General features: G+C 70.9%; 2 protein-coding genes across 2 annotated transcripts; both read left to right on the forward strand.

Moving 5' to 3' along the window:
* Window positions 1-664: 664 nt before the first annotated feature.
* On the forward strand, window positions 665-4006 carry RNASEH2A (ribonuclease H2 subunit A). The gene is given in 10 exon segments (XM_071418956.1): window positions 665-969; window positions 1096-1167; window positions 1446-1572; window positions 1701-1788; window positions 2105-2242; window positions 2822-2909; window positions 2997-3103; window positions 3105-3121; window positions 3693-3759; window positions 3762-4006. Coding segments are annotated over 10 exon segments (897 nt in total). The 5' UTR covers window positions 665-842; the 3' UTR covers window positions 3828-4006.
* A 448-nt stretch (window positions 4007-4454) lies between these two features.
* On the forward strand, window positions 4455-20338 carry MAST1 (microtubule associated serine/threonine kinase 1). Its single transcript, XM_071418942.1, is given in 28 exon segments — window positions 4455-4626; window positions 5183-5214; window positions 6182-6270; window positions 6890-6919; window positions 6922-6964; window positions 7473-7551; window positions 8132-8298; window positions 8971-9046; window positions 9991-10197; window positions 11090-11191; window positions 11594-11708; window positions 12415-12482; window positions 12573-12658; window positions 12746-12954; window positions 13642-13780; window positions 14043-14175; window positions 14467-14632; window positions 15041-15142; window positions 15248-15370; window positions 15892-16001; window positions 16112-16230; window positions 16363-16565; window positions 16874-17053; window positions 17580-17812; window positions 18189-18311; window positions 18469-18605; window positions 18688-18830; window positions 18988-20338. Coding segments are annotated over 28 exon segments (3903 nt in total). The 5' UTR covers window positions 4455-4587; the 3' UTR covers window positions 19638-20338.
* Window positions 20339-20487: the final 149 nt, after the last annotated feature.

A 20487-nucleotide genomic window follows, 5' to 3' on the forward strand; every position in this document is an offset into this window, starting at 1 on the left:
TACATTTGTATTTAATAATTATTAATAATAATGATGATGATGATAATTGCGGTGCCGGCTCTGGTCGCGCTGCACCGGGGGCGGCGGGGCCGAGCGGGTCCCCCCTCCCCCCTCCCGTGGGAAGCCCCCCGCGTGCACCGGCGTCAACGGAAGTGGGCGGGGCCGGGGCTTTCCCCGCTGACGCAATCATGCCCTTATTTGGGCAGGCGGGAGAGGGCGGGGCCGTTCCGGGAACCCCCTCCCGCGCTTCCCGGACGGACGGGGGGGGACACGAGGCTTCCGGGACACCCCCGCCGCCACCCCCCCCTCCCGGGACCTTCCCGGGACCGTCCCGGGACCCCGTGCCCGCCTCCGCCGTCCCGGGGACCCTCCCCGGACCCTCCACCCCGCGTCTCTCCCGGTCCTGCACCGATCCCGGAGCCCCCCCGGCCTTTCCGGTGCTCCGCAGACCCCGGGAGCCCCCCCGGCCTTTCCGGTGCTGCACCGATCCCGGAGTCCCCCCCGGCCTTTCCGGTGCTCCGCAGACCCCGGGAGCCCCCCCGGCCTTTCCGGTGCTTCACCGATCCCGGGAATCCCTTCAGCCCCCCCCGGGGGGGCATCCCGGCCCGTTAAACCCCGCCCTTTCCGTTAAACCCCGCCCTTTCCGTTAAACCCCGCCCTTTCCGTTAAACCCCGCCTCCCTCCGTTAAGCACCGCCCCCGAGAAATGGCGCCACTATTGAGTGCGCAGCCCCCGCTAAACCCCGCCCCTAAATAAAGCCACGCCCCTCACCTCGCGCCCGCGCCGTGATTGGCGGTATTTGGGGAGCCGCCCCGTTAAGCCCCGCCCCGTTCCCGTTCGCCATGGCGCTCTCCGCGCTGCAGCGGGACCCGGCGAGCGGCGGCCGCTTCGCCTCCGCCGTGCCCGGCCCGTGCCGCGCCCGGCCCTGCGCGCTCGGCGTGGACGAGGCGGGCCGGGGGCCGGTGCTCGGTGAGACCGGGACGGGAACCGGGACGGAGCGGGCCGGGGGCGCCGAGAGGGCTCCGGTGCACCGGGGGTTGAGTGGGGGGGTCCCGGTGCCCCGGGGTCTCCGCTGACCGCCCCGGTGCCCCCCAGGCCCGATGGTTTACGCCGTCTGTTTCTGCCCCGAGGACAAAGTGGAGGAGCTGGAGGCGCTGGGGGTGGCAGGTGGGGCCTGCCCGGGGGTCCCGGAGGGGTCTGGGGGGTCCCGGGGGGCTGAGTGGGAAGGACGGGGGGGGTCACAGGAACGGGGGTTGGGGGGCTCGGGGGGTCCCGAGGGAGCTCTGGGGGTTCCGGGGGTCCCAGGGGTGCGTTGGGGGAGCTGTGGGGGTCTCGGGGTGGGTTGGGGGGTCCCGAGGGGTTCTGGGGAGTTCCGGGGGCGCTGTGGGGGTCCCGGCGAGGTCCCGAGGGGTTCCGGGGGTCCCTCACCCCTCCCGGCCCCCCAGACTCGAAGACGCTGTCGGAGGCGGAGCGGGAGCGGCGCTTTGGGCTCCTGGAGGCCGCGGGGGATTGGGTGGGGTGGGCGCTGCAGGTGCTGCCCCCCGCCCACATCTCGGCCTGCATGCAGCAGCGGTGAGAGCCCCCCCAAAATCCCGGGGGGACCCCGATGCTCGGGGAGCCCCCCTTGAGCCCCCCCCCAATCCCGGCTCCTCCCAGTTTGGGCTAATTTGGGGGTGACGCCCCCCGACCCCCCCTCGCAGAGCCAAGTACAACCTGAACGAGCTGTCCCACGACACGGCCACGGAGCTCATCCAGTTCGTGCTCGACTCGGGCGTGCAGGTGGCCCAGGTGGGGTTTGGGGGGGCCCAGGTGGGATCTGGGAGGGGCTGGGGGGGTCCCAGGTGGGGTTTGGGGGGGCCCAGGTGGGGTTTGTAGGGGCCCAGGTGGGATCTGGGGGGGCCCAGGTGGGATCTGGGGGCGCTTTTAGGAAGGGAGGGTGGTACAGGGTGGGATGGGTGCGTCAAGGACCCCCTTTTTGGGGGGTTTGGGGCGTCGGGATGGGTCGGGGAGCAGGGGGGGATTTTGGGATCCGGCGTGGTTGGGGTGGGTCCGGGGCAATCGGGAGCTCCCAGGGTAATTTGGGGGGGTCCCGGGGGTCCCCCAGGTGTTTGTGGACACGGTGGGACCTGCAGACAAGTACGAGGCGAAGCTGCGGCGGCGTTTCCCGGGGCTGGGGGTCACCGTGCGCCCCAAGGCCGACGCGCTGTTCCCCACGGTCAGCGCCGCCAGCATCTGCGCCAAGGTGGGGACGCCAGAGGGACCCCCAGAAATGAAACCCCCAGGAATGAACCACACAGAAATGAACCCACCCCAGAACTGAGCCCCCCAGAACTGAGCCCCCCTGAAATGAACCACACAGAAATGAACCCACCACAGAAATGAACCCCCCCAGAACTGAACCACACAGAACTGAGCCCCCACAGAACTGAACCCGCCCAGAAATGAACAACACAGAAATGAACCCCCCCCCCAGAACTGAGCCCCCCAGAACTGAACCCCCCAGAACTGAGCCCCCCCAGAACTGAGCCCCCCAGAAATGAACCCCTCCAGAACTGATGCCCTCAAACTCCTTTGGAACTGACCCCCCCAAACACCTGAACTGACCCCCCCAAACCCCTGCACTGACCCCCCGACCCCTCTAAGACCCCCCCAAACTGACCCCCCCTGCACCCCCCAAACCCCTGCCCTGACCCCCGACCCCCCCTCCCTTCCCAGGGCCCCCCCAAACCCCTGAGTTTTTGCGGGGGGGGGGGAGGGCAGGACCCTCCTCTCCCCCTGAGCCCCCCCTGAGCCCCCTCAGAGCCCCCCGTGCCCCCCCCAGGTCGCCCGGGACCGGGCCGTGCTCCACTGGAACTTCGTGGAAGATTTGGGGGACCCCGACCGCGATTACGGCTCCGGATACCCCAATGGTGGTGGGGGGGGGGGGGTGCATGGGTGGGGTCCCCAATTTTGGGGTGTCCCTGACACGCCCCCCCCCCCCCCCCACACCTTTGCAGACCCCAAGACCAAGGAGTGGCTGAGGAGGAACCTGGAGCCGGTGTTTGGGTTCCCCCAGCTCGTGCGGTTCAGCTGGGGCACGGCCCAGGCGCTGCTGCAGAGGGAGGGGGGTCCCGGTGCTGTGGTACGGGGGGCACGGGGGGGTCCTGGGGGGGCACGGAGGGGTCCTGGGGGGGATATGGGGGGTCCTGATGGGCACTGGGAGGGTCCTGGGGGGATCTGGGGGGGATATGGGGGGGTCCTGGGGGGGATATGGGGGGGATATTGGGGGTCCTGGGGGGGATATGGGGGTGACATGGGGGGTCCTGATGGGTACGGGGAGGGTCCTGGGGGGGCATGGAGGGATCCTGGGGGGGATATGGGGGGTCCTGATGGGCACGGGGGGGTCCTGGGGGGATATGGGGGAGATATTGGGGGTCCTGATGGGCACGGGGGGGTCCTGGGGGGTCACAGGGGGTCCTGGGGGGGCACAGGGGGTGCATGGAGGGCACCGAGGGGGCATGGGGGGATATTGGGGGGATATTGGGGGGATATTGGGGGGTCCTGAGGGGGGGCACAGGCAGGTGCTGGGGGTGGGGGTCGGAGGGGGGTGATCCCTGTGGAACCGGGGGGGGTCCCATGGGTGCGATGAGGGGGGGTCAGGATGGGGTGGGGGGGGGGTTGAAATTCCCCTCCTGCCCTCCCCCCCCCCCCAGGGCTGACGAGGACCCCCCGGAGGACCCCGGTGCCCCCCCCTCGGTGCTCTCCTACTTCGCCCGGAGCCCCCCCCCGGCGCCCCCCCCCACCGCTTCTTCCAGGAGCGCAGCCTGCGGCCGCTGGCCGAGCTGTGAGCCCCCCGAAATGGGGGAAAAGCCCCCCCGAAATGGGGGAAATACCCCCCCAAAAATGGGGGAAATACCCCGCGAAAATGGGGGAAATACCCCCCCAAAATGGGGGAAATACCCCCCGAAAAGGGGCGCCCAGACCCAGAGTGTTGTTTTTTAATAAAGCATTTTTAAATCACCCCAAATGTCTCTTTTTTTTCTCCGGTTATGTTTAGGCGGGGTGGGGGCACAGGGAACCCCTGGAGCTGAAGGGATTTGGGGTTTGTGCCCCCCGTGGGTGGGGGGGGGCCCGGGTGCTCCCCCCGGGTTGATCAGCGCTGGAGAGCGCCGTGGCCTCAGCCCCGGGACTGGGGAATGACCGGGGGTGGGGGGGGGACAACACCGGGGGGGTCACCGGGGGTGTCCCGAGGACCCCAATGCCCCCGTTCGGGGCCGGTTTTTGGGGGTTTCAGCGCCGGGGGGGGCGCGGACCCCTCCCCTCCCCGTTCAGCACCGCGGACAGCGGGACCGGGAGGGGCGGGGGGGGCACCGGGACTGGGCGGAGCCGCCCCCGCCGCTGGGGGGCGCCCTCGGGCCCGGGGCTGGGCGTGGCCAGGGCGTGGCGCTGGGGGCGGGGCCGGGGCGGGGCCTCCCGGGGGTCCCGGGCGATGGCGGAGGGCGGCTGAAGGGGGGGGGCTGCGGGTACCGGGGGCTGCGGGGGGGGACAGCGAGGCCGGGACCCCCCCGCACCGGGACCGGCGGAGGCACCGGGACCGGCAGCGGCGCCATGGACGATTCGGGCGTGATCCGGCGGCGGCGGCTGCAGGTACCGGGAGCCGGGGGGGGGTTGTTATTGAGGGGACGGGGGGAACCGGGGATGGCGGCACCGGCACCGGTACCGGAACGGGCGGGGAATCGGTCCCGGGGATTCGGTACCGGGTTCGGGGTGTCCGTACCGGGAGGGTAACGGTTACCGGGGGGGCATCGGTACCGGGCGGGATGTCGGTGCCGGAGGATGCGGGGATCGGGACCGGGGGTATCGGAGCTGGCGGGGTCGGTACCGGAGGGATGCGATCGCCACCGGGCACCGCAGGCCCTTCCGCAGGGGGGGCAGCGCAGGGCGGTACCGGGCGGGGCCGGTACCGGGAAGGTCGGGCCGGGCGCGGCCGGCACCGGGGGCGGGGGGGGGCGATGCGGGCCCGGTACCGGAGGGCGCCGCGGGCCCGGGGGTGTCCGGGGCCGCCCGATCCGGGGGGGTTCGTGCAGCGGGCGGCCCCGGGAGGGGGGCACGGAGGCCACGGAGCCCCCCCGGGGCCGGGCCGGTACCGGGGGCCGGGGGGGGAGCTCGGGCCGCCCCCCCAGCCGTTCCCCCGTTATTACAGAAGGAGCTGCCGCTGCCGCGGAAGAGCAGCAGGTGAGACCCCCCCGCGCCCCCCACCCACTGCGCCCCCAGGCCCCGCCCCCGGCCCCGCCCACTGCAGCCGCCGCGGCCCCCCCCGCCCCCCCCCGCCCCGCCGCCGCCCCGGAGCCCCCCCGGACCCCCCCGGGGCCCCCGGTGCCGATCCCGGCGGGCGGCGGCGGCAGCAGCAGCGGCAGCAGCAGCCCCAGCAGCATGTTCCGCCGCACCAAGAGGTACCGGGGAGCGGCCCGGCCTTCCTCCCGCGCCGCACTCAGCCCCAGCCTCAGCGTCCATCCTCATCCTCATCCTCAGCCTCATCATCAGCCTCAGCCTCAGCTTTATCCTCATCCTCATCCTCAGCGTCTGTGTCCATCCTCATCCTCAGCGTCTGTGTCCATCCTCATCCTCAGCCTCAGCCTCATCCTCAGCGTCTGTGTTCATCCTCATCCTCATCCTCAGCCTCATCCTCAGCCTCAGCGTCCGTGTCCATCTCCATCCTCAGCCTCATCCTCCGTGTCCATCCTCATCCTCAGCCTCAGCCTCACCCTCCGTGTCCAGCCTCATCCTCATCCTCCATCCTCATCCTCATCCTTCATCCTCCATCCTCATCTTCATCCTCATCCTTCATCCTCCGTGTCCATCCTCATCCTCCTTCCCCACCTTCATCCCCGCTCCATCCTCATCCTCTCCCTCCTTCATCCCCGTGCTCGTCCCCCTTCCCTCCTCATCCTCATCCTCATCCTCCTCCTCAATCCCTGCCCGTCCTTCCTCACCCTCCCTCTCCCTCCTCATCCTCCCCGAGCCCCCCGGCCGCTGTTCCCCCCCCCCGTTATTGCCCCCCTCGATATTTTGGGGGTTGCGGGGGGGGGGGCTCTTGGTGCCCCCCTCCCCCAGCCCGGTGACGTGGGGGGGGGGGGGAGGGGTCCCTGTGTGGGGGGGGGGTCCCGGGGGGTCCTGACCCCCCCCCCCGCCCCCCCCTCAGCTGCCGCACGAGCAACCGGAAGAGTCTGATCCTGACCAGCACCTCCCCCACCCTGCCGCGGCCGCACTCGCCGCTGCCCGGGCACATCGGTGAGACCCCCGCGACCCCCCCGGTACCCCCGAGACCCCCCGGGCACCCCGACCCGCCCGGGTGTCCCCAAATCCCCCCAGGTACCCCGACCCCTCCCCGGTGTCCTCAACCCCCTCCAGGTGCCCCCGACCCCTCCCCGGTGCCCCCGACCCCACCAGAACCCCCCGACCCCCCCCCAGGTGTCCCCGACCCCCCCCCAGGTGCCCCTGAACGCCCCCAGGTGTCCCCAGCCCCTCCCTGGTGTCCCCCCAAATCCCCCCAGGTTTCCCAAATCCCCCCAGGTTTCTCCGACCCCCCCCCAGGTGCCCCGACCCCCCCCAGGTGTCCCCAAATCCCTCCAGGTGTCCCCAAATCCCCTCAGCTGCCCCTGACCCCCCCCAGGTGCCCCCGACCCCCCCCCCCCAGGTGTCCCCAAATCCCCCCAGCCCCCCCCAAACTGCCGGGACCCCCCCCCCATGACCTCTGGGGACCCCTCCCCACCCTTGGGGTCCCTCCTGCTCCCCCCCCCCCCCCCCCGCCTTTCCCCGGGGCGGGTCCCAAGAGTTTGGCTCCGCCCAGCCGCGGGAGGGGGCGTGGCCTGCGAGGGCGCGGCGGTGACGTCACCGCACCTGTGCCCAGGTACGAGCCCCCAGGACAGCCCCAGAAACTTCTCCCCAGCGCCCCCGCGCACTTCTCGTTCGGAGCGTCCCGCCGGTGAGGGGGGGGCACCGGGGACACCGGGGATACCGGGGGGGACACGGGGGGGATACCGGGGATACCGGGGATACCGGGGATACCGGGGGGGGCACCGGGGATACCGGGGATACCGGGGGGACACGGGGGGGATACCGGGAGGGGCGGGGGGATACCGGGGATACCGGCGGGGACACCGGGGATACCGGGGATACCGGTGATACGGGGGGGGGGACACCGGGGGGGGCACCGGGGACACCGAGGGTTTACCGGGGGGGACACCGGGGGGGTGGGCGGGGGGCTCAGGGACAACCTCAGGGTCCGGGGGTGTCCCCAATGTCCGGGGCACTCTGGGGGTGTCCCTGGGCTGTCCCGGTTTGTCCTGGTGTATCCCGGGTATCCCTGGGCTGTCCCTGGGGTTATCCCGGGCTGTCCCCGGCTGTCCCTGGGGTTATCCCGGGCTGTCCCGGGCTGTCCCTGGGGTTATCCCGGTCTGACCCTGTTTGTCCCCGGTCCCCTCCCTCGGCAGGGCCGACGGGCGCCGCTGGTCGCTGGCCTCGCTGCCCTCCTCGGGCTATGGCACCAACACCCCCAGCTCCACCGTCTCGGTGAGGGGGGGGCGAGACCCCCGAGCCCCCCGGGGGGCTTTGGGGGGGCCCTGCTGGGTCTGGGGGCGCCGGGGGCGATGTGGGCTCCAAAAGGGGCTGGGGGTGACATGGGGGGGCTCTGGGGGCTCAGGGGGATTTGGGGGTCCCGATGTGCGCTGACCCCACAGCCTGGGGGTGGTTTGGGGGTCCCTGTGCGGGATGACCCGGGGGATTCGGGGGTCCCGGGGGTTTTTGGGGGTCCCAGTGCGGGCCGATCCGGGGGTGGTTTGGGGGTTTTTGGGGGTCCCGGCGGGCTGACCCCACAGCCTGGGGGTCCCGGGGGTGTTTTGGGGGTCCCTGTGAGGGCTGACCCGGGGGTCCCGGGGGTGGTTTGGGGGTCCCGGGGGTCCCGGTGCGCTGACCCCACAGCCTGGGGGTCCCAGGGGTGTTTTGGGGGTCCCTGGGCGGGCTGACCCGGGGGTCCCGGGGGTCCTGGGGAATTCGGGGGTCCCGGGGGTGGTTTGGGGGTCCCTGTGCGGGCTGACCCGGGGGTCCCGGGGGTTTTTGGGGGTCCCGGCGCGCTGACCCCCGGCCCCCGCAGTCCTCGTGCTCGTCGCAGGAGCGGCTGCACCAGCTGCCGGCCCAGCCCACGGCCGAGGAGCTGCGGTTCCTGTCCCGGCACTTCGGCAGCTCCGAGAGCCTCGCCGAGGAGGATGGGGGGGCCCGGGGGGGCGCGGCCGCCCCCAGACCCCGATCCCGCAGCCTCAGGTGGGACCCGGCTCCGGGGGGCACGGGGAGGGGGGATTGGGGGAAACTGGGGGGAAATGGGGGAAAATGGGGGGGATTTGGGGGGAAATTGGAGGGGGAAAATGGGGGAAAAATGGGGGGGATTTGGGGGGATCACAGCAGGGATGGGGACAGTGGGGAGACACTGTGGGCTTAGAGAGGGGCTGGGATTTTGGGGGGGATTTGGGGGAGATTTTGGGGGCGATTTTGGGGGGATTTTGGGGGGAATTTGGGGGGGAATTTGGGGCCATTTTGGGGGGGAATTTGGGGGAGATTTTGGGGGGATTTTGGGTGCGATTTTGGAGGGGAATTTGGGGGGATTTTGGGGGGGATTTGGGGGAGATTTTGGGGGGGAATTTGGGGGGGATTTGGGGGAGATTTTGGGAGGATTTTGGGTGCAATTTTGGAGGGGAATTTGGGGGGAATTTGGGGGGAATCTGGGGGGGATTTTGGGGATCACTGCGGGACTGGGGACAGTGCAGGGACACCCTGGATTTATGGAGGGGCCGGGATTTGGGGCTCGCCCAAGCTCGGGGACACTGGGGCGACCCCGCGGCCATCAGGGGTGCAGTGGGGGGGTCCTGGGGGCCCGGGGAGGGTGGGGGGAGGCCCATGGGGGTCCCGCCGGTGCCAGCTGTGCCCCCCCTGTCCCAGCCCCGGGCGCTCGCCCTCGTCCCACGACAACGAGATCGTGATGATGAACCACGTGTACAAGGAGAGGTTCCCCAAGGTGGGGCTGGGGGCACCCGGGGGGCTGGGGGTGGCCGTGGGGGCGGTTATGGGGGCTTGGGGGAGGTTGTGGGGTGGCCACGGGGTTGCTCTGGGGTCTCAGGGTGCCTGTGGGGTGCTATGGGGTCCCTATGGGGTCCCCACAGGGTCCCCACGGGGTCTCTGGGGTGCCATGGGGTCACCATGGGTTCACTGTGGGGTCACCATGGTGTCAGTCTGGGTCACCCTGGGGTCCCCCTGGGGTCTGGGGTGCCATGGGGTCACCCTGGGATCACCATGGGGTCACCATGGGTTCACTATGGGGTCACCCCGGGGTCCCCATTGGGTGTCTGGAGTGCCATGGGGTCACCCTGGGTTCACTGTGGGTTCTCTATGGGGTTTGGGCTCTCTCAGGCCATGGTGCAGATGCAGGAGCATCTGGAGGAGTTCACTATGGGGCCACTGTGGGTTCACTATTGGGTCCCCCTGGGGTCTGGGGTCACCCTGGGATCACCATGGGGTCACTGTGGGGTCTGGGGTTGCCATAGGATCACTGTGGGATCACCCTGGGATCACCATGGGTTCACAATGGGTTCACTATGGGGTCCCCCTGGGGTCTGGGGTCACCATGGGGTCACCCTGGGGTCACCCTGGGGTCCCCCTGGGGTCACCGTGGGTTCACCCTGGGATCACCATGGGGTCACTGTGGGGTCACTGTGGGGTCTGGGGTCTCCATGGGATCACTGTGGGGTCCCCCTGGGGTCTGGGGTCACCCTGGGTCCCCCTGGGGTCACCATTCATTCCCCCGGTGTCCCCCAGGCCACGGCGCAGATGCAGGAGCGCCTGGAGGAGTTCACCATGGGGTCACTATGGGGTCACTATGGGGTCACTGTGGGGTCTGGGGTCTCCATGGGGTCTCCATGGGGTCACCCTGGGTTCACCATTCATTCCCCCCGTGTCCCCCAGGCCACGGCGCAGATGCAGGAGCGCCTGGAGGAGTTTGTGCGCGGCTGCGGCCCCGGGGGGACGCCCCTGGCCGACGGCGCCCTGAGCTTCATCCAGCACCAGCTGGTGGAGCTGGCCCGGGACTGCCTGGCCACGGCCCGGCACGGCCTCATCACGGCCGGGTACTTCTGCGAGCTGCAGGAGAGCATGGAGAGGCTGCTGCAGGACGTGAGGGGACACTGGGGACACCTGGGGGACAATGGGGACACCTGGGGGACAATGGGGACAATGGGGACACCGGGGACAATGGGGACACACGGGGACAATGGGGACACTGGGGACAATGGGGACAATGGGGACACCTGGGGACACTGGGGACACCTGGGGACAATGGGGACACCGGGGGACAATGGGGACAATGGGGACACCTGGGGACAATGGGGACAATGGGGACACCTGGGGACACCTGGGGACACCTGGGGACACCTGGGGACACTGGGGACAATGGGGACACCTGGGGACAATGGGGACAATGGGGACACTGGGGACACCTGGGGACAATGGGGACACCTGGGGACACCTGGGGACACCTGGGGACAATGGGGACACCTGGGGACAATGGGGACAATGGGGACAATGGGGACACTGGGGACAATGGGGACAACGGGGACACCAGGGACACCTGGGGACAATGGGGACAATGGGGACAATGGGGACACTGGGGACAATGGGGACAATGGGGACAATGGGGACACCGGGGACAATGGGGACACTGGGGACAATGGGGACAATGGGGACACCTGGGGACAATGGGGACACCTGGGGACACTGGGGACAATGGGGACAATGGGGACACTGGGGACACTGGGGACACTGGGGACAATGGGGACAATGGGGACACTGGGGACAATGGGGACACCGGGGACAATGGGGACAATGGGGACAATGGGGACAATGCTGGACAATGAGGGGCCAAAGGGGGCAAAAATGGGCCAGGGGGGCCAAAAAGGACCAAGGGGACCCTGTGGAACCCAATGGGGTCGGGAGGGACTGAGCAGGGACAGGGGGGACCCCCAGGCGTCCCCTGGGCCCCCCAAATGCCCCCCCCGTGTCCCCTCAGGCCTACGAGCGCTCCGAGTCGGAGGAGGTGGCCTTCATCACGCAGCTGGTGAAGCGGCTCCTCATCATCATCTCCCGGCCCGCGCGCCTGCTCGAGTGCCTGGTGAGCCCCGCACCGGCGCCCCCTCACCTGTGCCTGGGTCCCCTCACCTGTGTCCGTGTCCCCTCACCTGTGTCTGTGTCCCCTCACCTGTGCCTGCGTCCCCTCACCTGTGTCCGTGTCCCCTCACCTGTGTCTGTGTCCCCTCACCTGTCCCTGGGTCCCCTCACCTGTGTCCGTGTCCCCTCACCTGTGTCTGTGTCCCCTCACCTGTGCCTGCGTCCCCTCACCTGTCCCGGTGTCCCCTTACCTGTCCCTCTCTCACCTGTGCCTGTCCCTCTCTCACCTGTCCCTGTCCCCTCACCTGTCCCTCTCTCCCCTGTCCCTCCCCTGTCCCTGTCCCTCTCTCCCCTGTCCCTCTCTCCCCTGTCCCTCTCTCACCTGTTGTCCCTCACCTGTCTGCAGGAGTTTGACCCCGCGGGGCTGTCGCAGCTGCTGGGCCGGGCCGAGGGGCCCCTGAGAGCCGACACCCCCCGGTACCTGCTGAGGCAGCTGGGCCGGGCCCGGGGGGCACGCGCAGGTACGGGGGACGGGGGGGGACAGGGACAGGGACAGGGGGACAGGGACAGGGACAGGGGGGACAGGGACAGGGGGACAGGGACAGGGACAGGGGGACAGGGACAGGGACAGGGGGGACAGGGACAGGGGGACAGGGACAGGGACAGGGACAGGGACAGGGACAGGGACAGGGACAGGTGTGGGGACAGGGACAGGGACAGGGACAGGGACAGGGGGACAGGGACAGGGGGACAGGTACAGGGACAGGGGGGACAGGGACAGGTGTGGGGACAAGGACAGGTGTGTGGGGACAGGGACGGGGGGACAGGGACAGGGACAGGGGGACAGGGACAGGTGTGGGGACAGGGACAGGTGTGGGGGGACAGGGACAGGTGTGTGGGGACAGGGACAGGTGTGGGGACAGGCACAGGTACAGGGGGGACATGTGTGGGGGGATAGGCATGGGGACAGGTGCGGAGCAGGGGGTTCAGGACAGGTGTAGGGACACAGGCAGGTATGAGGGGGCACACCTGTGACCCTGCTGTCCCCTCACACACCTGTGCCACACCTGTGACCCTGCTGTCCCCTCACACACCTGTGCCACACCTGTGTCCCTGTTGTCCCCTCACACACCTGTGTGCCACACCTGTGACCCTGCTGTCCCCTCACACACCTGTGTCCCTGCTGTCCCCTCACACACCTGTGCCACACCTGTGTCCCCCCCCCAGACATGCTGCACCTGGAGGAGCCCGACAGCAGCGGCACCAACACGCCCGAGCCCGAGGAGGGGGCTGAGGTGGGCCCTGCCCCCCTTGTCCCCCCCAGTGTCCCCCCCAATGTCACCTGTGCCCCCCCCCAATGTCACCTGTGCCCCCCACGCCCCCAGGGCCGCGCTGCCGCCCCCCGGCCCAAGGAGCCGCCAGGTGAGAGCGACTTCGAGACCATCAAACTGATCAGCAACGGCGCCTACGGGTGAGGGGGCCGGGGCTCCCGGGGGGTTCTCGGTGATCCCGGGGGGGTCCCGGGGGTCCCTCCCTCACCTGTCCCCTCCCATGGCAGCGCGGTGTACCTGGTGCGGCACACGGCCACGCGGCAGCGCTTCGCCATGAAGAAGATCAACAAGCAGAACCTGCTGCTGCGGAACCAGGTGCACCAGGCCTTCGTGGAGCGCGACATCCTCACCTTCGCCGAGAACCCCTTCGTGGTCAGCATGTTCTGCTCCTTCCAGACCCGCCGCCACCTCTGCATGGTCATGGAGTACGTGGAAGGTGAGGCCGCGCCCCGCGATACGGGGCAGGGAGTGGCGATATGGGGCGGGGAGTTGCGATATGGGGCGGGGAGTCGCGATATGGGGCAGGGAGTCGCGATATGGGGATGGAGATGGGGATATGGGGCGGGGCGTCGTGCTATGGGGCGGGGCTTTGGGATATGGGGCTGGGTATTGGGATATGGGGTGGCATGTCACGATATGGGGATGAAGATGGGGATATGGGGATGGATATCATGGTATGGGGTTGGGTGTCGGGATATACGGCGGGACGTCATGATACAGGGCAGGATGTCACGATATGGGATTGGGTGTCACGATATGGGGCGGGATGTCACGATACGGGACGGGATGTCACGATACAGGGATGGAGATGGGGATGTGGGGCTGGGTATTGGGATATGGGGATGGGTATCACAGTATGGGGTTGGGTGTTGGGATATGGGGTGGGATGTCACGATACGGGGCGGGATATCACGATACGGGGCAGGATGTCATGATACGGGGCGGGATGTCACGATACAGGGATGGAGATGGGGATGTGGGGATGGATATCACGGTATGGGTTGGGTGTCAGGATATGGGGTTGGGTGTCGGGATACAGGGCGGGATGTCACGATAGGGGGCGGGGTGTCGCGATAGGGGATGTGGGGCCGGGCACTGCGGTGACACCAGTCCCTGTGCCCAGGCGGGGACTGCGCCACGCTGCTCAAGCACATCGGGGCTCTGCCCCTGGAGCTGGCCCGGCTCTACTTCGCCGAGACCGTGCTGGCGCTGGAGTACCTGCACACCTACGGCATCGTGCACCGCGACCTCAAACCCGACAAGTGTGTGCTGGGGGGGTCACCTGGGCCCCGCCCCTCTCACCTGGGCCACGCCCCTCACCTGGGCCCCGCCCTGCCCACCTGGGCCCTGCCCCGCCCACCTGGGCCCCGCCCTGCTCACCTGGGCCCTGCCCTGCTCACCTGGGCCCTGCCCCGCTCACCTGGGCCCCGCCCTGCCCACCTGGGCCCCGCCCTGCCCACCTGGGCCCTGCCCCGCCCACCTGGGCCCCGCCCCCTCACCTGGCCCCGCCCCGCTCACCTGCAGCCTCCTGATCACCTCTCTGGGCCACGTGAAGCTGACGGATTTCGGGCTCTCCAAGATGGGGCTGATGAGCCTGACCACCAACCTGTACGAGGGGCACATGGAGAAGGACGCGCGCGAGTTCCGCGACAAGCAGGTGGGTGCTCAGGTGGGCCAGGTGTGCACGGGTGGGTGCCACAGGTGTGCCAGGTGTGCCAGGCGTGCCCAAGTGGATGCTCGGGTGTGTCCGGGTGTGTCCAGGTGTGCTCAGGTATGCCCAGGTGTGCTTGGTGGGTGACACAGGTGTGCTCAGGTGGGTGCCCAGGTGGGTGCCAAGTGCACCCAGTGTCCAGGTGTGCCAGGGCAGCACAGGGCCGGGGAGCTGGGGGTGCCTGCAGCAGCTCAGGGCCGCGTCCCTGCTGAGCCCACCTGCCCCACGTGTGCCCAGGTGTGCGGCACGCCCGAGTACATCGCCCCCGAGGTGATCCTGCGCCAGGGCTACGGCAAACCCGTGGACTGGTGGGCCATGGGCATCGTCCTCTACGAGTTCCTGGTGGGCTGCGTGCCCTTCTTCGGGGACACGCCCGAGGAGCTCTTCGGGCAGGTGATCTCAGGTACGGACACAGGGACATGGGGGGACACAGGGGGACACAGGGCAGGTGATCCCAGGTATGGCCCTGGGGACATGGGGGGACATGGGGGGGACACAGGACAGGTGACCTCAGGTACGGACATGGGGACATGGGGGGGGACACAGGGGACATGGGGGGGACACAGAGGGGGACACAGGACAGGTGACCTCAGGTACGGACATGGGGACATGGGGGGGACACAGGGCAGGTGACCTCAGGTATGGCCCTGGGGACACAGGGCAGGTGATCGATCCCAGGTACAGTGTCTGAGCTCAGCTGTCCCTGCTGTGTCCCCTCTGTGTCCCCCCTGTGTCCCCCCCGTGTCCCCCCCCTGTGTCCCCTCCATGTCCCCTCCGTGTCCCCTCCGTGTCCCCCCCCGTGTCCCCCCAGATGAGATCCTGTGGCCCGAGGGGGACGAGGCGCTGCCCCCGGACGCTCAGCACCTCATCTCCTGCCTGCTGCAGCCGGACCCGCTGCGGCGCCTCGGGGCAGGTGAGACCGAGCCCCCCGAGCCCCCCGAGCCCCCCGGGACCCCCGGGACCCCCCCGGTACCCCCCGGTACCCCCCGGTACCCCCGTGACGGGCGGTGCCGCGCAGGGGGCGCTCAGGAGGTGAAGGCTCACGGATTCTTCGCCACCCTCGACTGGACGGGGCTGTTGCGGCAGAAAGCCGAGTTCGTGCCGCACCTGGAGTCCGAGGAGGACACGAGCTACTTCGACAGTGAGGGAGGGAGGGACCCCCGGCACCCCCGGGACCCCCGCGGGACCCCCCGGACCCGCCATGGGACCCCCCCCTTGGGGACATCCCTGGGGCTCCCCTTGGATCAGCCCCGGGACCCCCTGGGACCCCCAGAACCCCCTGGAACATCCCGGGACCCCCTGGAACATCCCAGAACCCCCTGGAACATCCCAGGACCCCCTGGAACACCCCAGAACCCCCTGGAACGTCCCGGGACCCCCTGGAACGTCCTGGGACCCCGTGGAACATCCCAGAACCACCTGGAACATCCCAGAACCCCCTGGAACATCCCCCTGGGACCCCCAGAACCCCCTGGAACATCCCAGAACCCCCTGGAACATCCCGGGACCCCCTGGAACATCCCGAGACCCCCTGGGACCCCCAGAACCCCCTGGAACATCCCGGGACCCCCAGCCCCCCCCAGCTGTGCCCCTCCCCTCACACCTGTCCCCCCCCTCACACCTGTCCCCCCCCTCACACCTGTCCCCGTCCCCCCCCCCCAGCGCGGTCGGACAGGTACCCCCACGTGGCGTCGTACGAGGACGAGGACACGACCGAGGACGAGCCCGTGGAGATCCGGCAGTTCTCGTCCTGCTCGCCGCGCTTCAGCAAGGTGGGGCCGGGCCCGGGGGTGCCCGGGTGTGCCCGGGTGTGCCCAGGTGTGCCCGGGTGTGCCCGGGGGTGCCCGGGTGTGCCCAGGTGTGAGCAGGGGCCCTCCCGCAGGTGTACAGCAGCCTGGAGCAGCTCTCGCAGGAGCCCAAGGCCAAGGGGCGCCCGCGGGACGAGGGGAGACGAGACGGCTTCGCCCGGGAGCGCGGCTGGAGAACCGGATCACCGGAGCTGTGCGAGCCGGGGGGTTCCGGGGGGTACCGGGGAGGTCCCGGGGGGGTCTCAGGGGGGTTCCGGGTGGTACCGGGGAGGTCCCGGGGCTGCACGGGGGTTCCCTCACCCCGGTCCCGGCCGTGTCCCCGCAGGAAGCACCGCTCGGCGGGCGCACCGGGCGAGGGGGGGGCGCCGCCCCCCGAGGGCGAGGGCAGCCCCCCCCCGGGCGCGCGCCGCCGCTTCTCGGCGCTGCTGGAGCCGCGCCCCGCGCCCGCCCCCGAGGAGCGGCCGAGCCCCCCCCGCAACGGAGCCCCCGACGGGACCCCCGAGGAGCCGCCGGGTGAGCCCCGGGAAGGTGGGGAGGGGTCCCCGGGAAGGTGGGGAGGGGTCTCCGGTAAATCCCGGGAAGGTGGGGAGGGGTCTCCGGTAAATCCCGGGAAGGTGGGGAGGGGTCTCCGGTGAGTCCCGGGAAGGTGGGGAGGGGTCTCCGGTAAATCCCGGGAAGGTGGGGAAGAGTCTCCGGAGAGCCCCGGGAAGGTGGGGAGGGGTCTCCGGAGAGCCCCGGGAAGGTGGGGAGGGGTCTCCGGTAAATCCCGGGGAAGTGGGGAGGGGTCTCCGGTGAGCCCCCGGTCCCTTCACCGCCCCCTGTTGTGTCTCCGGTAGCGGAGCGAGGCCCGCGGGGCCCGGAGCCGCCCCCGCCCCGCACCGAGCTGGGGCTGCGGCGGCCGCGGCACCCGGGGGTGGCCCCCGCCGAGCCCGGCGGCGACAAACGCAGCCCCCGCGCCCCCGGCAAGGTCACCAAGTCGGCGTCGGCCACGGCGCTGTCCGTCATCATCCCCAGCGGTGGGTGACGCCCCCGGGACCCCCCAAATCCACCCGAGACCCCTCCCCGGGGAGCCCAAATACCCCCGGGACCCTCCCCGGGGAGCCCAAATCCCCCCGGGACCCCAAATCCCCCCGGAACCCCCTAAAGGACCCTCCCCAAAGGGCCCCAAACACCCAGGGACCCCACGGGAGGGGGATTGGGGTCTCCCTTGGGGGTTCTGTGGGCGTTGGGACCCCCAGTCCCACGGGTGGGGGGGGGTCCCCGGTCCCGGGGCTGTCCCCGGTCCCCTGTGGGCTCTGGGGTCTCCCGGGGGTGTTTTTTGGGGTGTCCCCGGTCTCGTGGGTGTCCCCGCTCTCCCCGTGGTGTTTTTGGGGTGTCCCCGCTCTCCCCGCTGTGTTTTTGGGGTCTCCCCGCGGTGTTTCTGGGGTGTCCCCGTGGTGTTTTTGGGGGTGTCCCCGCTGTGTTTTTGGGGTGTCCCCGCGGTGTTTCTGGGGTGTCCCCGCGGTGTTTCTGGGCTGTCGCTCAGCGGCTCTGGGGGCGCAGGGGAGGCGCCCGGCTCGTCCCCGCTGGGCAGCCCGATGTCGCCGCGCTCGCTCTCCTCGGACCCCTCGTCGCGGGACTCGTCCCCGGGCCGGGAGCTCGCCCCGGCCGTGGCGGCGCCGCCGCGCTCGCCCATCGCCATCCCCCGGCCCGGCAAGAAATTCGGCTTCACCCTGAGAGCCATCCGCGTCTACCTGGGCGACAGCGACGTGTACAGCGTGCACCACGTCGTCTGGGTCAGGGACACGGGGGGACATGGGGTGACACAGGGGGTGACATGGGGACACTGGGGACACACGGCGGGACACGGGCACAGCAGATTTTTGGGGCGGGTAGCAGCGCCCGACAGGTCAGGGACAGGGACAAGGGGGGACATGGACGGGTTGGGGACAAGGGGGGACAGGTGGGGGTGGCAGCGCCCGGCGTCATTTGGGTCAGGGGACACGGAGGGACCTGTGGGGACACAGCGGGACACGGGAGGACGTGCGGGGGCCAGGTGGGGGTGCGGCGTGCGGCCATGCGGGTGCGTTGTGTGGGTGACCCCGGTTTGGGGGACACGGGAGGGGTTCCGGGGGTCCCGTGCCCCGTGGGTGACCCCGGTTTTGGGCGCAGCACGTGGAGGAGGGCGGCCCCGCGCAGGAGGCCGGGCTGTGCGCAGGGGACCTGATCACGCACGTGAACGGGGAGCCGGTGCACGGGCTGGTGCACACCGAGGTGGTGGAGCTCATCCTCAAGGTGGGGCACCGGGGGGGGCTCGGGGGTCACAGGGGTCAGAGGTTTGGGGGGTCGTGGGTCACGGCAGGGTCATGGCAGGGCAGCCACGACCGGGGGGTGAGCCTCGGTGGCGGGGGGGGTGTTGGGGGTCCCCCCCCCGTGACCCTCTGTCGCCCAGAGCGGGACCAAGGTGCTGGTGACAACGACGCCGCTGGAGAACACCTCGATCCGCCTGGGCCCCGCGCGGCGCCGCAGCGCCCGCGCCAAGATGGCCCGGCGGAACCGGCGGGGGGGCACCGGGAGCGGCCACGAGAGGTGGGCCCGGGGCGCGGGGGGCGCGGGGGGCGCGGGGGGCGCCGGGAGGCTCGGCGGTGCTGACGGTCCTCCCGGCCGCCAGGCGGCGCAGCGCGCTCTTCCGGCACCTGGCGCGCCAGGCCTCGCTGCTGCACACGAGCCGCTCGCTGACGTCACTGAGCCGCTCGCTCTCCTCCTCCGACTCGCTGCCCGCCTCCCCCACGCACGCGCGGGCGCGCGACCCCGGTAAGGGGCGGGGCCAAGGGAGGGGGGCAGGAGCAACGGGGGCGGGCGGTAGCGGGAAAGGGGCGGGGGCTCGGGAACGGGGCCCGGTGCCCGATGCTCAATGCCCGGTGCTCAATGCCCGGTCCCGTTCCCCGCACCCTGACCCCGTTCCCCGCAGGGGCCTCCCCGCCCAGCAGCTCTCCGGGCTCCAGCGCTCCGCCGTCGCCGGCGGGGCCGCACCTGCGGCCGAGCTCCCTGCAGGGGCTGTCGCCGAAGCTGCAGCGGCAGTACCGGGCGGCGCGGTGCCGCTCCGCCGGCAGCATCCCGCTCTCGCCGCTCGCCCACACGCCCTCGCCGCCCGCCGCCTCGCCGCCCGCCTTCCCCGCCAAGCTGCACCCCAAGGCCGCCGAGTCCCCGCGCCTCGCCCGCCGCGGGCTCCCCGAGAAGGCGGCGCCGGGGCCGCCCCGCAAGCTGGGGCTGGAGCCGCCCCGCAAGGACTTCCCGGCCGAGCCGCCGCTGCAGAGCTTGGCCGAGTGGGACGGCGAGGGCCCGGCCGAGCCCCCGCCGCCGCCGCCGCCGCCGCCCGCGGCCCCCGCCCGCCGCCTGGGCCGGCAGGAGCTGCCGCTGCTGCTCGGGGGCCCCCCCGGGCCGGAGCCGCCGCCGGCGGGAGGGGAGGAGCCCGAGCGGGGGGCGCGGGGCCCGCCCAAGGCGCTGAGCCCGGTGCAGGAGCACGAGCGCGGGGCGGCGGCCCCGGTGCCCATCGTGGTGGTGGGGCCCGGTGCGACCCCCGGGGACCCCCGGAGCGCCGCGGGCCCCCCCGGGCGCTGAGCTTGACCCGAGCCCCCCCGCCCCGGAGCCCCGGTTGTAAATAGGGGGGGGCACCCCGGGACCCCCAGGCATGCGGGGGTCGCGCCCCCCGCCCCTCCCCGCGTACGCCAAGGGTTAATACTGTGACACCCCCCCCGTGTGACGTCACCGACCCGGCACCGCCCGGTGTGATGTCATCGACCCGGACAATCCCCCCCCTCCCACCCCCAGGGCGACGCCCCTCTCCCTCCCCCCCCCCCGGTCTCCCGTTTGCCCCCGGTTTTGGCTCCCGGTGATGACGTCACAGCACCCACGTCACGGGAGGGGCACGGGCGCTGCTCTGATGTAACGGGGGGCGGGGATCGTGACGCCATATATCGATCGTGACGTCACGGCCGCAGCGGGATCGATGATGTCACGGCCGTGGCATCACCGGCGGCGTTTGCGTGGTGACATCACAGCCGTGACGTCACCGGAGGCGTGAGGGCGGTGACGCCACAACCGCAGTGACAGCCGTGGGGCGGAGGGGGTGATGCCCGGGTTCCACCCGGTGCTGACGTCACACCAGGGCCAGCCCGGCCTATGACATCACCACCCCCTCCCGTGACATCATCACAGGCCCCTCCCACCCCCCCCCCCCCCCCGTTCTCGCTATGCAAACGCCCCCCGGGCCGGGGGCGCCGGGGGGGCCCCGGGGACCAATAAAGGCTGTACAGCACCGAGCGGCGGCCGTGCTTCGGGGGGCACACCGGGGGCACACCGGGGCGGGGGGACAACCATCATGGCGGGCGGCCACCGCCCAGGGACCCCCGGGACCCCCGGGAGGGGTTTGGGGGTGTCACGGCCCCGGGATCCCCCTCCCGAGCCCGGA

The sequence above is a fragment of the Agelaius tricolor genome, unplaced genomic scaffold, assembly GCF_023055355.1.
Source record: "Agelaius tricolor isolate 1412-34295 unplaced genomic scaffold, bAgeTri1.0.p SCAF_97, whole genome shotgun sequence".
Taxonomy (NCBI): domain Eukaryota; kingdom Metazoa; phylum Chordata; class Aves; order Passeriformes; family Icteridae; genus Agelaius; species Agelaius tricolor.